This window comes from Lolium rigidum, chromosome 4, assembly GCF_022539505.1.
Source record: "Lolium rigidum isolate FL_2022 chromosome 4, APGP_CSIRO_Lrig_0.1, whole genome shotgun sequence".
Classification (NCBI taxonomy): Eukaryota; Viridiplantae; Streptophyta; class Magnoliopsida; order Poales; family Poaceae; genus Lolium; species Lolium rigidum.
The window spans coordinates 126,908,147-126,922,420 of record NC_061511.1 but is presented as its reverse complement, the minus strand read 5'-3'; the positions used below and the strand labels follow the sequence as shown (position 1 = coordinate 126,922,420).

The 14,274-nt window shown below is 45.3% G+C and overlaps 1 protein-coding gene across 3 annotated transcripts; it reads left to right on the top strand.

Annotated features, from left to right (window-relative positions):
- The first annotated feature begins 1,316 nt into the window (after positions 1-1,316).
- Positions 1,317-6,398, top strand: LOC124708589 (putative pentatricopeptide repeat-containing protein At1g13630). Of its 3 annotated transcripts, XM_047240272.1 has the most exons (6): positions 1,317-1,656; positions 1,951-3,153; positions 3,223-4,013; positions 4,100-4,198; positions 6,130-6,302; positions 6,379-6,394. In XM_047240272.1, exons 1-3 carry the CDS (start codon positions 1,317-1,319, stop codon positions 3,999-4,001), a joined length of 2,322 nt encoding a protein of 773 aa, XP_047096228.1. In that variant the 3' UTR covers positions 4,002-4,013; positions 4,100-4,198; positions 6,130-6,302; positions 6,379-6,394. The 3 variants fall into 3 exon arrangements, with proteins under 3 accessions (XP_047096228.1, XP_047096227.1, XP_047096226.1); XM_047240271.1 differs by having other exon boundaries at positions 1,951-4,013; positions 6,387-6,398; XM_047240270.1 differs by having other exon boundaries at positions 1,951-4,013.
- The last annotated feature ends 7,876 nt before the right edge of the window (positions 6,399-14,274 follow it).

Genomic DNA, 14,274 nt, shown 5'->3' with positions numbered 1-14,274 from the left:
CACTAGGCAAGTTCATGTTGCAATATGTTGATAGAGCTTATAAAACTTTTCCCAAACCCTCATTCATTCAAAATAAAAAATGTTTTCTAAAATATAAATCGAGGCTTATCAACTAAAAGTCTTGTATTCTATTGGGTGGGCAATGGAACCATGGTTGAGGGCGAAGCCCTATGGTGAAGGTTCCATTGTATAGACAATACCATATGAATTAAACAACAAATCTAGTCAGTCATCCTAGCACCGTATAGACAACCACTAACCATAGATCCCAGACTTGGGACGAGAAAGTCAGCTATACATTTTTTGCTTTTCGTATTCCTCATATACTTAGTTGGGTTGGTATCGTTGAGATTCCAACAAGTGGAAACTCGAAACATCCCCTTCCATGTTGTGGAATGACAACCGTCGTATCGTAGAAGGGAAGGTATAACACATGTTTCTCAGCCAGAACTCGTTACACTGGGTCGAATGCGGGATTGCGGAGGAAGGCAGTGATTGGTTTGCCTTTTAGCCGGATCTCATACCATTGGAAGTGTGTGTGTGTGTGGGGGGGGGGGGGGGGGGGGATAGAACCCTAGAATTTATTTTATTATATTGCCATGATCATTTGGGGGTATATATAGAGATACAAAGTGGAGATAGACTTGAAGCACACGATGATCTAAACCTACTCTAATCTCAGCCGTACATGTATTTTAACATCCCCTTAGTCTTAGCGGGAGTGAAGCGAACGATTGCGACTGGATTTGAAGTCCCACGCCCCCGTCGCTTCTCCTCCTTGTCATCATTGGCGCCCCCTTCTGGTTCCTTCTCTTCCCTCCCACAATCATATCAGGAGTATCGCGGACGCAAGTGAAGGTTGAAGATGAAGGGGTTAATTTTCATTTTTCTTGAATTGCTTTGTACTGTTCGATATTTTTTTAATGCCAGTGTCCTAGTTGCAAATGAAAAATACTACCATTTTAAGGGGATGCAAATTGGAAACCTCATTTTTTCTTTGAGCGAATCCAAACCCAGTGATAAAAGCACATGCAGAGTTCCAGACCACCGGGGTAGAGAGGCCCAGCAGCTGCAGGGCCAGTATGGAACTGAAACGCGAAGTTGAGTTCACACCCACTCGGCCCGCTTCCCCTCTGCCGTCTCCTACTCAATCGAAAGGGTAAAGCCCTTCGCTTAAACCCGACCACACGCAGCCGCCGCGCCGCCGCCGCCGCCGGCAAGCCTCCTCCCATGTTCAACGCCGCCGTGGCTAGCTCGGCACCCTCCAAACCGTAGCCCGCCACGCGCGCCCCCGCCATGAGACCTTGCCCAATCGGATGCGCTTCCGACCGCGCCTTCCCCTCCACCTTCTCCTGCCCCACCTCCAGCGCCGCCCCCCGCTACCTTCCGCACCTCCGCGCAGACCGGTATCCTCCTACCCCTCCGCGGCGGCGTCGGCGTCAACGGATTCCGAAGAGGATGTGGTTATTGCTAGGGACGCACTGCTAGCTCCTCGTTATGACCGGGTAGGACTGTTGCCTAGGTTTGGGGAAGACAGGGCAGAGTTCGAGAGGAAGGCATCGATTGCCGCGCGGGTCAGGCTCTGCCATGAACTGATAGGGCAGAGGAGGTGGCGGGAGATGCGCGACAGCTTGGCGCAGATGGTCAATGAACAAGGTGAGCTTGCTATGAAATTTTGTACAGTAATTAGCAATGTCCATGACATGTTTGTTGGAAATCGATGGTGATAAGTGCCAGGAGCCATAGAAATGACATCGGTAATTTTGATAACACTATAAAATGGATACTATCATCATTCGCACACTTCGAAATTATTCCATATGTCTTTTACACTATACTGTAGCTGTAATTGTGGCATTTTTATTACATTTTGTTGTAACATGTGAAGCAACTGTGAATAGTTAAAGCTCACAATTACCACATTTAATTGAATTGCATTTCCTACTGTAGGATCCGGATCTGCTGCCACTCTCTGCGACATTTTGTCGAGTGAATTCAGAGAGCATGATTCCATCAGTGTTTTATGGGATGCTCTAGCAAATAGTTACGCGAGAGCTCAGATGATTCATGATGCGCTCTACCTTCTCAGTAAAATGAACAGCCTAAACATGCAAATCTCGGTTTCCACCTATGATAGTTTATTGCATGGCCTAAGGATGACAGACATGGCATTGCAGCTTTTTGAAGAAATGGAGGCAGATGGCATCCCGCACAGCGAATATTCACATAGTATTCTCATCGATGGTCTCTGCAAGCAAGATAAAGTTGGAGAGGCTTTATCTTTCCTTCAGGAAGCAAGGGCCCGGGGGAGGTTTAAACCATTGGGAATGTCCTTTAACATTCTGATGTCCGCGTTATGTAATTGGGGGTTTATTCAGCCTGCAAAATCGTTTTTATGTCTGATGTTGAAGTACGGATTGAACCCTGACAGGTATACCTATTCTACTCTTATACATGGTCTGTGTAAAGTGGGTTCCATAGATGAAGCAGTGGATCTTTTTGAGAGGGTGACAGAAGAAGGAATGAAACTAGAGACTGTCACATACAACAGCCTTATTAATGGTTACCGCTTGCTTGGTTTGACAAGAGAAATTCCGAAAATAATTCAGTTTATGAGATGCCAAGGCATTGAACCTGATCTTGTTACTTATACAATACTTATTGCTGGTCACTGTGAAAGTGGTGATGTCGAAGAAGGGATGAAAATAAGGAAGGACATCCTAGACCAAGGGCTGCAGTTGAACATTGTCACATACAGCATCCTTATCAATGCTCTCTTCAGAAAGGGTTTGGTCTATGAGGTTGAAAACTTACTTGGTGAGATACATGGCATTGGTCTGGATATGGATGTTATTGCATATTCCATCCTCATCCATGGGTACTGCAAGCTAGGGGAAATTGAAAGGGCGCTTCAAGTTTGTGATGTTATGTGCTATTCTCAGAAGGTGCTGCCAACCTCACTGAACCATTCATCTATTCTTCTAGGACTTTGCAAGAAAGGGCTGTTAGTTGAAGCAAGATGGTATTTGGAAAATGTAGCTAGCAGATATCAGCCAGGTGATGTAGTACTCTACAATGTAGTTATTGATGGTTATGCAAAGATTGGTGATATTGGTAATGCTGTTTGTCTGTATGATCAGATTGTCGTAGCTGGTATGTTGCCGACCATTATCACTTGTAATTCTCTTCTTTATGGCTACTGTAAATTTGGGGATTTACAAGCTGCAGAGAGCTATTTTAGGGCTATTCAGATAAGTAGTCTGCGTCCAACAATGGTGACATATACCACCTTTATGGATGCACTCTCTGAAGCTGGAGAAGTTAACACTGTGCTCAGTCTTTTCTACGAAATGGTTGAAGAAGGGATCAAGCCAAATGCTGTAACTTACAGTGTTATTATTAAAGGACTTTGCAAGCAGCTCAGATTCCATGATGCTATTCATTTTCTGGATAATATGCACGTAGAAGGTGTTATTGCTGACCCAATAATTTACAATAACCTTATACAAGGCTTTTGTGAAGCACAGGACATACGGATGTCCTTCCACATATACGACCGTATGGTATGCTGTGGTGTAGTGCCGACACCGGTTACTTATAACTTGCTTATTAATGTGCTGTGCATGAAGGGAAAAGTTATTCAAGCAGAAATGTTGTTGGATTCCCTCAGAGAAAAGGGCATTGAGTTGAGAAAGTTTGCATACACAACACTAATCAAAGCTCAGTGTGCAAAAGGAATGCCTTATGAGGCCATTTCATTAATTGGTAAGCTTATAGATGAAGGATTTGAGGCTTCTATTGAAGACTTCAGTGCTGCAATCAATCGACTTTGTAAATGGGAGTTTCCTAGAGAAGCCATTATGGTCATCCCAATTATGTTATCTGTTGGTGTATTCCCAGACACTGATGTTTATCGTGTGCTTGTTAGAGCACTGCGGAAGAGTAATGAGCTTTATTATCTACCCATATTGAATGCACTTGCTGTCAAAACTGGCATTTAGTACCCTGATCATGTAAGTGATATTGCTTCTTTTTGTATGTAACATTCCACTCCAGGTCTAATTCTTATTGTATTTTTTGTTACCTTTTATTGGTGTAGAGGTGTTAAGGGCTCATGAACACATGTGCTATGTCGTCAAATGTTTATATAGATGAGGATTGACGACACATGATCAGTGTGGTTGTTTCGAGGTCTAAGGTCAGATAAAACCTTTTACATCCATTTGCCTACATGATTAGTAGTATAGTTTAATCAACAATTCTGTGAGACTGATGTGATACTCAGCATTTGGTTTTATAATACATAAAATAGTTTCACAGTTCCCAGACACTACCTCGTTTTTTTTAGCACAATCAGCAATAGGTAATAGATTCTTTTTGTGTCTGCTCAATTTGGAGTCATATTTTTCTGGCTTGTCAAACTATCAGAACTTATCTATAACATTTCTCATAGCATGCTTGCATATATATAGCAAAGAACGCATTTTGAGAGACCAGACGAAACAGCTGCACCTGCATATAAGGAAATTCTGTCCCAACAGTCAAATATATGAAATACTTATCTTCAGATGATAAGAACTTTTTTTTAACGGATAAGGTCCGGAAGGGCCAGGAATCTGCATTAGTACAGCGGTGTGCAAACTTTTACAGGAAGGACCTCGAAGAAAAGAAAAATTACAACATAGTACCGATTTCTTGCACTAAGAACCCTAAAAGACATCGCAGAAACGCGATTGGTTCGATGCTTGCCGCCGATGAAGCTGGGATTCCAGACACGGCCATCCTTGCCTCCACCGGGGACAACACCACTTTTGGAAGCTTGGATTTGCGCGGCCACATTGAAGCCACCGAAGATCCTCTGAAGGAGGAAGAAGAAACTCGAGTAAATGTTCAGCTCGAGGGCAGCAGGGCCATCCATATGGCCGACGCCGTCACTTGGAAGCTGCTGCAGGAGTTGCAGACTCCGCTATCTCGCCTGACCACCTCCACCTCGCATCGGACACACTTCTCTTCTTCCTAACGCCACCACGGTGGACCAGAAGGAGTAGAGCTGCACAAACACCACCGAAGAAAAAGCAGTCACCGAGAATCGGCACCACATCGACCTTGACCTCCAGATCTGGAGGCTGCACTTCGAGTTTATTGAACAGGGATGCTGCAGACATGCTCCTTTCCACCTCTGGCTCCGACCTCTGGAGCTCCATGGCGAGGAGCAGGACCACCGCCAGCCGGCAGATGCCAACTCGGATGTGTCAGCGACCAACATCCCATCGGCATACTCCACTAGGGAAACAACAACTAAACCTAAACTACTGAAATACATGGGGTCTGACCTCCCTCTCCCAGTCACTCTGGCCGGCGAGGCCGCCGGAGGAGGGGGAGAGGGGAGCCGGCGGGAGAGGCGACTCTCAAGGTGGGAATGAGAGAGGAGGGGAGGGGGGGAAAGTGAGCAGTCAGCCTACTAAATGAAAAGAACTTGGCTTACTCTTTCTTGAAACCTATCATCAGACATGATGTGTTATCATAAAGCTGGTTCTTTATTATAATTCTGATTGACCTACTAAATGAAAAGAACTTGGCTTACTCTTTCTTGAAACCTATCATCAGACATGATGTGTTATCATAAAGCTGGTTCTTTATTACAATTCTGATTGAGATGGCAAGAACACTTAGTTGCATTTCTTTTTGTAACTAGGTTAAAGAGATCCGTTCCTTTTAGAGGCCTCACCTAATTTCATGTTCTTTTTTTTTACTTTGTATGATTGCTTTTATTTATTATCTATGAATATTTTCTTTATACTTAACTCTAGTCATCATTATAGAAGACATCAGTTCATTCATCTTTTAGATGAACACATTAATTTTCTTGGGACTAAGAAACATTAGTTGATTCAGGTCTTGTGATAAATCATATTCCATGTACCCTTTTTTGGAAGTTGTCGTGTATACAAACAGTAGGTAGAGTAATACTAAGAATTAGGAAAGAATGTTGCATGTCACTTTCATGTCTTCTCGTTCTGTTGTCACTCGCTTGGTGTCAGGAATTCAGAATATCTGTCTGCTTTCAGTAGAAACACTGTAGGAGTTCTCCCATACTTTTCTGAAGAAAGATTATTCCCTTACTCCTAGATCCATCAATGAGGCGGATAGGAGGATGGCATTAAGGTGAGCCGTCACCATTGCCCAGCCCTACCTCGTCGGTGGCTGGAGTAACGGAAGAAGAAACAAGCGGAGCGTGACCGCGCCAGTTGCGGAGAGGCCATGGAGACAGCCAATTAAGCGTCGTCGAGAATTGAAAGAAGGTGCCGATTCATCAACTGTTTCAGTTTATCCTTATGCTGGTACAACTCCATTGAGAAATGACTTGGCATGCTGCAGGACTGCAGGTTGTGGAAATTGTACTCCCACCATGCACACAAATATTTCACCCTGCCAGCAGAACATGAGCCATGAGCCATGTAACTGTTTCAGTTTATCATCACGGAAAACCAAGTTGATCCTAGGAAATCCATGAAGCATGAAAGCACTTGTCGGGTTCAAGAAGACATGGCCGAGGCTATCCCTCCCACAAAAGGGCATCTGGGCAGGGTGGCTAGCCTGGCCCCCATAATCCTCTTCACAAAGATTTCTCCTACGGCACTATAGCATCTGCTGAGATCTAAATGAGCAATCTAGTGCACGACCGAAAGCCAAAACTTCAGGGATCTGTACATGGGCGGTGGCTTGTTAACTCTGCCCACATTCCTGTCGTTGTTCGACCTTGATGTGCTCAAGTCGTTTTCAATCCCATTGCTGAGTGAGATTCCGTCGTCTTTATGTGGTTTGTCTAAACTGCACACGCTGATGCTGGCCTTGTACAGCTAATTTGTTGTTGATGTTGTAATCAGATGATGCTTATGCTTAGTGGTCAGAGACGACAGTGCTTTGCATTTAAGACGTACGAAATGAATGATGTGCATTGCTGAACTGTATGTGTAGATCCACTGAACAGACAACACAGCTCAGGCTTGACACCGCCATCCTGAAGCCCTTGCTGAAAATTTTGTTTTCTTGATTATGTGTCTTTTCATGCCTACACTAAAACAGTATGGAGCGAAATCCATGAAATAAACAAATAGTGGTGGACTTTTCTTCCCTCGAAAAAAATGGTGGACTTTTCTTTTAATTATGGCGAATCCGGAACTAGAAAGCTTGGCATTGCAACTTTGCAAGAGCATGGGCTTGGCGCCAAACCGTGTGATCTGATGCCCAGCACGGCCGAGGACGAAATGCTAGAGGACAAGCAAGGCTCCCAGAGTAGCTGTAGGGGACGTACGGCTTGACCACCGCTGAAGAGTAGGAAACATGCAAAATTTATCCGAGATTTTACCACTTCGCGGCGTTCACGGAAGGGAGGATATGATTCCATTCCCCCAAGTCAACTCGCAGCAGTGCGACAGTCATCAGCACGGTGTCTGGTTTCCGAGAGCCAAACAAGATGCAGATGAGTAGATGGCATTGCTGTATACACACATTTTGTTTGTCTGATGTGCTGTGAAGGACGCAGATGATGAATGGGGCAAACTCCGTGGATAGGATTCCGGCAGCATCATGGGCCAGGTGCTGCGCCGGCAATGACGACCGATGTCCCTGCCGGCTCCCGACCGCCGTCGTGTGCGTGCGCGTCAGGCCCTCCTGGGATAATTCTGCTGGCTGCCGCGGAGCACCGCTGCCTTTTCCGCCGGTGGAAGCTTGAACATCGATGGGCATATCCTGTGTGTGTGTTTTGGTCGCCAAAGCTGCTGTGGCAATTCACATGGCAGAGAGGAAAATGGATACATGTATGTTATCTGTAGTAGGTCGAAGACTCGAAGATGTGGAGTTTCATGTACTCGCCTGCTACTTTTTTTTTGATAAAGACTGACAAGCTACTGTTCGCTATTCAACAATTTCATCCGTCGGGACACGCAATTTTTTTGAATTTTCTCCTCGGCGCGGTTTTGAATTTCAGGCTGGGTTCTCCAATCCGTCGATCGTCAGCAGTCACTTCTCGGATGAACAGAGCTGGATCGAGGATCAACCCTGATTCCTCGGCCAGGATCGCGGACGCCAGTGGCCGGCCGGCCGGCCGGGCGTCTCGTCGGCCCAGCCCCCTACCTATCCGCAATCCATCCGTCTAGGCACACCCACCCACACACACACGGTGGAGAGTGAATCGGACTGCGAAGCGGCGGCAGCTCGATCGAGTAGGGAAGGTGATGCAGGGTCGTGTCTGAAATGATGCGGCGGCAGCGCTGGACGTAGGACGCCTCACCGCTTTTCTGTCGCGCGACTGCCGGTGCCGGTGCCGGGGTCTGGCTGGGAACCCCGTCGCTGTCCTGTCCCCGCCTCCGGCCAGGCCGTCGCGGCCGCATGCAGATGCACCGCCTCATCCTCCTTATCTGCACTGTCTCGCACTTGGCCCTGTCCTGCACTCGAGTGTGGTGGCACCATGCAGGCGTCGCTGTTAGCTGCCGCTGCCGCTGCCGCCTCTGATCCTTGGTTTGCTAGCTAGCTAAACTGAAAGCTGTTATAGGAAGCTTGGTATATTCCAAGATTCCTATAATTTTTGATCGATGCAGCTGCGAAACTATCTCATCCTTGAGAAATTGTTTGGGAAGCACAAGCGCGGCACTTCCATCGCGGTCTGCGTCAGGTTTTGTGGTTTGGACTTTTCTTTTTCCAGAAGAAAAGGGCCACACGGTCACACGGACCCAATTTCATTGCTGAAATTGAGAACTCTCGTGTTTTTTCTCCTGTTACAACATTTACGCAAAGCTGGATGGAACCTCCAGACTTTACCAACACCATCTCATCTAAAGAAATAGCAACGCCATAAGCAAACTGACGAAACAAGACCATTAATTTTTTTCCCAAAACGCATCTACAAGCATAATATAACGAGGCAGTAGCATCATCATGAAGATATCACACCCAACGGCCGCTGAGCCTCAGGATGTCAGGACCCCAACCGCGACAGTGACTAAACTTCATGTGCCATCTTCGCCATTGTACTGGCTCACCAATGCAGGAGGCTCCGTAGGGCGTTTTTCTGCAGTGCCGCTCATTCATTCAAGTAGGACAAAGAAAAAACACTTTGGATCACCATGTCCAATTCTTTTGAAACCAAGATCTATTTCATGTTTTTCATATAGTCCAACCTCCGTGTCAAAGGTTCCCTCGCTTGTATAATTTTTTTTATAGCCATAATGTCAGAGTGAATGAAATCTTTACTAGATGTCTTTCTTACTTAAAATTTAGAAGGTTTGTAAGAGATGAAACCAAAGTGATGTGGAGCAAATTAGTGGAGAGTTGTAGTCAGGTTAGCTTGATTGATGAACTCTTGGTTGTTAACTAAATCTGGTGTATTTTCCGTAAAATCGATGTATTCTTTTCTAATAGCCAAGAATGCTAATTTTCCTTGTAAAGTTCTATGGACCCTCAAATTACTTTTGAGGATCAAAGTTTTTTGTTGGTTGGTGATCAGAAATAGAATTTTGACCAACGAAAACTTGCTGAAAAGGGGGTGGAAAAGAGTAGAACTGTTTGAGCTTTGCAATGATCGTGAAACTCGGGAACACTTGTTCTTTTTGTGCCCTCTTGCAAATTATATTTGGAATGTGTTTAGTGTGGCGTTGGGTATCAACTCCATACCTTCTGGCTTTGGTGATCTCTATCGTGATTGGTTCGATGCTTGTTCAGGTAGAGATAGGAAAGCTGTTATGGTAGGACCTATTTCTATTGTCTGGGTTGTTTGAAAAACGATAAATAAATCTTGCTTTCAAAGAATCTGGCATGGGGATCCTACTAATTTCATTCTATTTTCTTGTCATCTTACTAACCAATGGGAAAAAGTGCAGAAAAACGGACTACGGAAGCTTCTATTACAGGGGTTAGGGGAATGGCACAACTTGTGGAGGAGATTTTTGCACAAAAGCATGTCTGGAATACCGTAAGAAGGAGGATATATGCATGATGTCCATCTTCATCCCCTCCTGGTGAAAAACTCAAAAAAGTAAAACTCCTGGAAAGTCTAGTAGTAGTAGGTCGTAGTCTTTGTGTCTATTTGTTTTTATGTGTCTTGATAGTTCATTGGCCGCGCAACCCTTGTAAAGTCGGTTCTCACTAGTATCGCCATCTACTACATCACCGTCCTAAACGTCCCGATTGAGGTCCTCATGAAGATTGATAGCATTAGAAGAGCCTTTCTATGGGCGGCTTGTGACAAGGTTACCGGAGAAAAATGCAAGGTTAATCGGAAAATGGTGTGCAAGCCTAAAGATTATGGAGGACTTGGGATCCTCAACCTCACAAAATTTGCTTCGGCTCTTCGTATGAGTTGGCATTGGCATGAGTGGAATGATGAGACAAAAACCTTGGGTTGGCCTAGGCACTCCTTGCACTCCACAAGATAAGGACCTTTTTGCGGCGACCACAAGGGTCAACGTTGGCAATGGCGAGAAAGCCCTCTTTTGGGAGGCTCCTTGGCTTAATGGAAGGCGGCCCAAAGATATCACCCACCTCATCTATGAAATATCAAAAAGGAAGAATTGCACCGTTTGCAAAGCCTTGGATGATGGCTTTTGGGTAACACAAGTTAACACTCAAGATGGTCTTTCCATGGATCACATTGTGCAATTTGCCAACCTTTGGAAAATGCTCCAACCCATCCATTTACAACCAACATTCCGGATTCAATTTTTTGGATACTCACAAATGATGGATGCTACTCTTCAAAGTCGGCCTACTCCATGCAATTTTTTGGAACATCCCAAATCATCAATGCCTTCTCTAGTTTGGAAGCCCCTCCTAAATGCAAGATCTTCGCATGGTTGATTATTCAAAATAGAGTTTGGACGATGGATAGACTCGAAAGAAGAGGATGTCAAAATTGCGGTACATGCAAGCTTTGTAATCGTGCTAATGAGACCGCCTCTCACCTTCTCTTCAAGTGTTCTTTCACAACTAGGGTATGGTCAAAGGTGAAGGATTGGTTAGCTCTCCATGATGTTGATCCAACTAGTTGGCACACTATGTGTAACGTCAAAGATTGGTGGAATGAAGGAATTCACAAGCAAGGGCCCTCTAAGAAGGCCATGAAATCGCTTGTTATGTTGGTCTCTTGGGAGACATGGAAAGAGAGAAATGCTCGCGTTTTCCAGAGCGATGCCTCAATTTTGAACATGGTTGTTTCGAAAATCAAAGAAGTTGCTCTTTGGAGCGTTACGGGGGCTAAAGCGCGTTAAGTATTGTAATGCCGCGAGAGTAGACTTTTATTTGTATTTCGACTTTACATCTTAGTCAAGTTGTGGTTTGTAAGACCTCTAAAACCTTTCTTCTTAATCAATGAAAATGGAAAATCTTTGCCTTGTTTCAAAAAAAAAAGTTTGGTTGGTGGTTTATATCTTCACACTCTTTGATTGGGTTTTGTTTTACTTTCTAGAAAAGTAGTAGAGTTGTCCTGCTTATTTTGAACATGGTTTCATTCTGTCGTTGCCTATTCGACGGTATCTCGAAGGAGGGATCCTCACGAGGGGGAGAGGAAGTGGGGGCCATAGGGCGGAGAGTCCTCGGGACGGTTGTACGCGATTTACCCAGCTTCGGAACACCTGCTCGAAGACAGGGCCTACTGCTGCTTGTCTGGAATTATATGGGCGCTTTCGCGTTGTTACAATGAGTTGTGGTTGTCTCGCTTCTAGCTCGAGAGCTCCTCAGGGCTCCCGGGATCCGGCTTATATAGGCGCCCGAATCTAGGGTTCATACAGAGAGTCCTACCCGTAATACAAGTTGCCTAACTACGGAATATTACATTGCCGTGTACGTCAAGGATCCACCTATTCGTAACTTGTCATCATGGATCCGGCTTCCTTCATGGGCCTTCACGGATCTGACTCCTGGCATAGACCTCTTCGGATCCGGGTACCTCTGTAGGTCGGTTCGGATCCGGCTACCTTCGTAGGGCGGTTCGGATCCGGGTACCTTCGTAGGCCGGTTCGGATCCGGCTACCTTCGTAGGGCAGTTCGGATCCGGCTACCTCATAGGGCGGTTCGGATCCGGCTACCTTCGTAGGGCGGTTTGGATCCGGCTACCTCATAGGTCGGTTGGGATCCGGCTCCTTGTTCCTGGGTTGGACATCTTCCATCTTGATCAACAACAACTAGGCCGCCGGTGGACCATATGCCATCACCACCATCCGTGGGGCACCGGGCTTGCCGGAATCGGACCATGTCGATGGTATACCTATAAAGTATATCCACAACAAGTAGCCCTCGGAGTTCTCCAAGATTCACCGTTCTTCCATCCAGCTCAGCTTGCGCATGTATCTTCATCCTTTGGCTGGAACGAATAATAGAGAATCTTGAAGGACTCCAAACTTCATATCTCCAACCAAGTATTGGTCGGAAACTTCATGATCCAATGGTCAGATTCTTCGGAGACACCATCCAACGTAATCTTCGGTATGGATCCGACTAGCCAAATGTAGGTTTGGATCTGACTAGCCAAAATATAGGTGTGGATCCGACTACCCAAAATATAGGTGCGGATCTGGCTACCCAAAATTGAGGTGCGGATCCGACTACCAAAAATTAGGTGCGGATCCGGCTACCAAAAATTAGGTGCGGATCCGGCTACCAAAAAAATAGGTGCGGATCCGACTAGTTAGCCAGATTTTTGCCATCTTTGAAAATTTTCTTGACATAACCATATGTATGTAGCCCCCGAGCGTTGAGTCGGCTTGCTCTAAGGAGACTCGATGCTCAGAAACTTAGCCCCCAAGCGTCAAGGTGGAAAATTTCCGGCTTGTTGCTCCAAAGAGAACTTCATCGATGTAGCCCCCAAGCGCCAAGGTGAATTTACTTAAAAATCCGGCTTGGTGCTCTTAGAGTAGCTTTATCTTTATATGTGACTTAGGAATAGCGTAAATCCCAAGCATCTAGGCGGAAATTTCCAGCACTGATACCCGAAAGGAAACACACTTTTCACCTAAGATCAAACAGCAGCCCCCGAGGGTTGGACCGACTAAGCATAGCGGAATCAAGACTCAAGTTGCTTTTCCAGCTGTGCACGCCATGGATCCGCCTAACCTTCTCTCATTGGATCCGGCTAGCTTCCCCTAGGGCTTCGCGCGGTGCTAGATCTGCTTGAAAACACCTTAAATCGAGGACTGTTGTACGTCCAAGTGTCATGTACCTGATACATAAACATAAAAACATATTTGTATTAAATTATTTCTTTGATCATGTTCAACGAATAAATGTAAGGCGGAACAAAAACGGCCTTTGAACAAATGTTGTAAAGCTGAAACTATGCAGCAGTTGAACAACATAAAACTATCAAGGCGAAAAAAACTAGACTATCTTGAACAGTTAATGTAATTTATATGTTTTAAGCAAGTGCTGGTTTATCCGTTCTTCTGGTTTATATGCTTGACTTTTCGCGAGACGGCAAACTTTAAACACAGAACATCTGCTAAGGCGATAGCGCTTAATAGCGAAACAATCAAGAACCTCAGAAACAGATGCTGGCTTTAAGTACCGATATGTCACTACTAAGGAATCCACACATAAAACAACAGAAAACGTGTAGGCCAGAAAATTTAAGCTAACGCCCGAAAGCGGAATTTTTGCAGCGTACTAGAGCCTTAAGCGGCAAAAACAGTACAAAGTTTTTCGCGAGCGCGAGGCAAATCGTGGGAAAGATATGACCAACAGTGAAAGCGGTAAAAGACTCAGGATATGAGTGAACTAATCTTAAACTCATGATCATAAAATTTTAAAATATTAAATATAAATAGGGACTTAGCGGTTTGGAGCGGAGTCAATGTCGGTCGTGGCGGTTTTTCTTCGGCGTTCCGTCGAGCCGGTGCGAGATTGATTGTCGCAGTGGTCCTGTAGGTTCGGATCCACCTACCAAAATTTAGGTGTGGATCCGACTTTCAAAAATTTAGGTGCGGATCCACCTACCAAAATTTTGATATGGATCCGGCTACAAAAATATAGGTGCGGATCCGACTACCAAAAATAGGTATGGATCCGGCTACCAAAAATCGAGGTGCGGATCCAGCTACCTAAAAATTGAGGTGCGGATCCGGCTACCCAAAAATATAGGTGCGGATCCGACTACCAAAAACGTAGGCGCGAATCCGGCAACCAAAAATAGGTATGGATCCGGCTACCAAAATATAGGTGCGGATCCGACTACCAAAACCAGGATTTGAAATTTTCAGATCTAAGGCGGAGTCTTCTTTAGGAAGG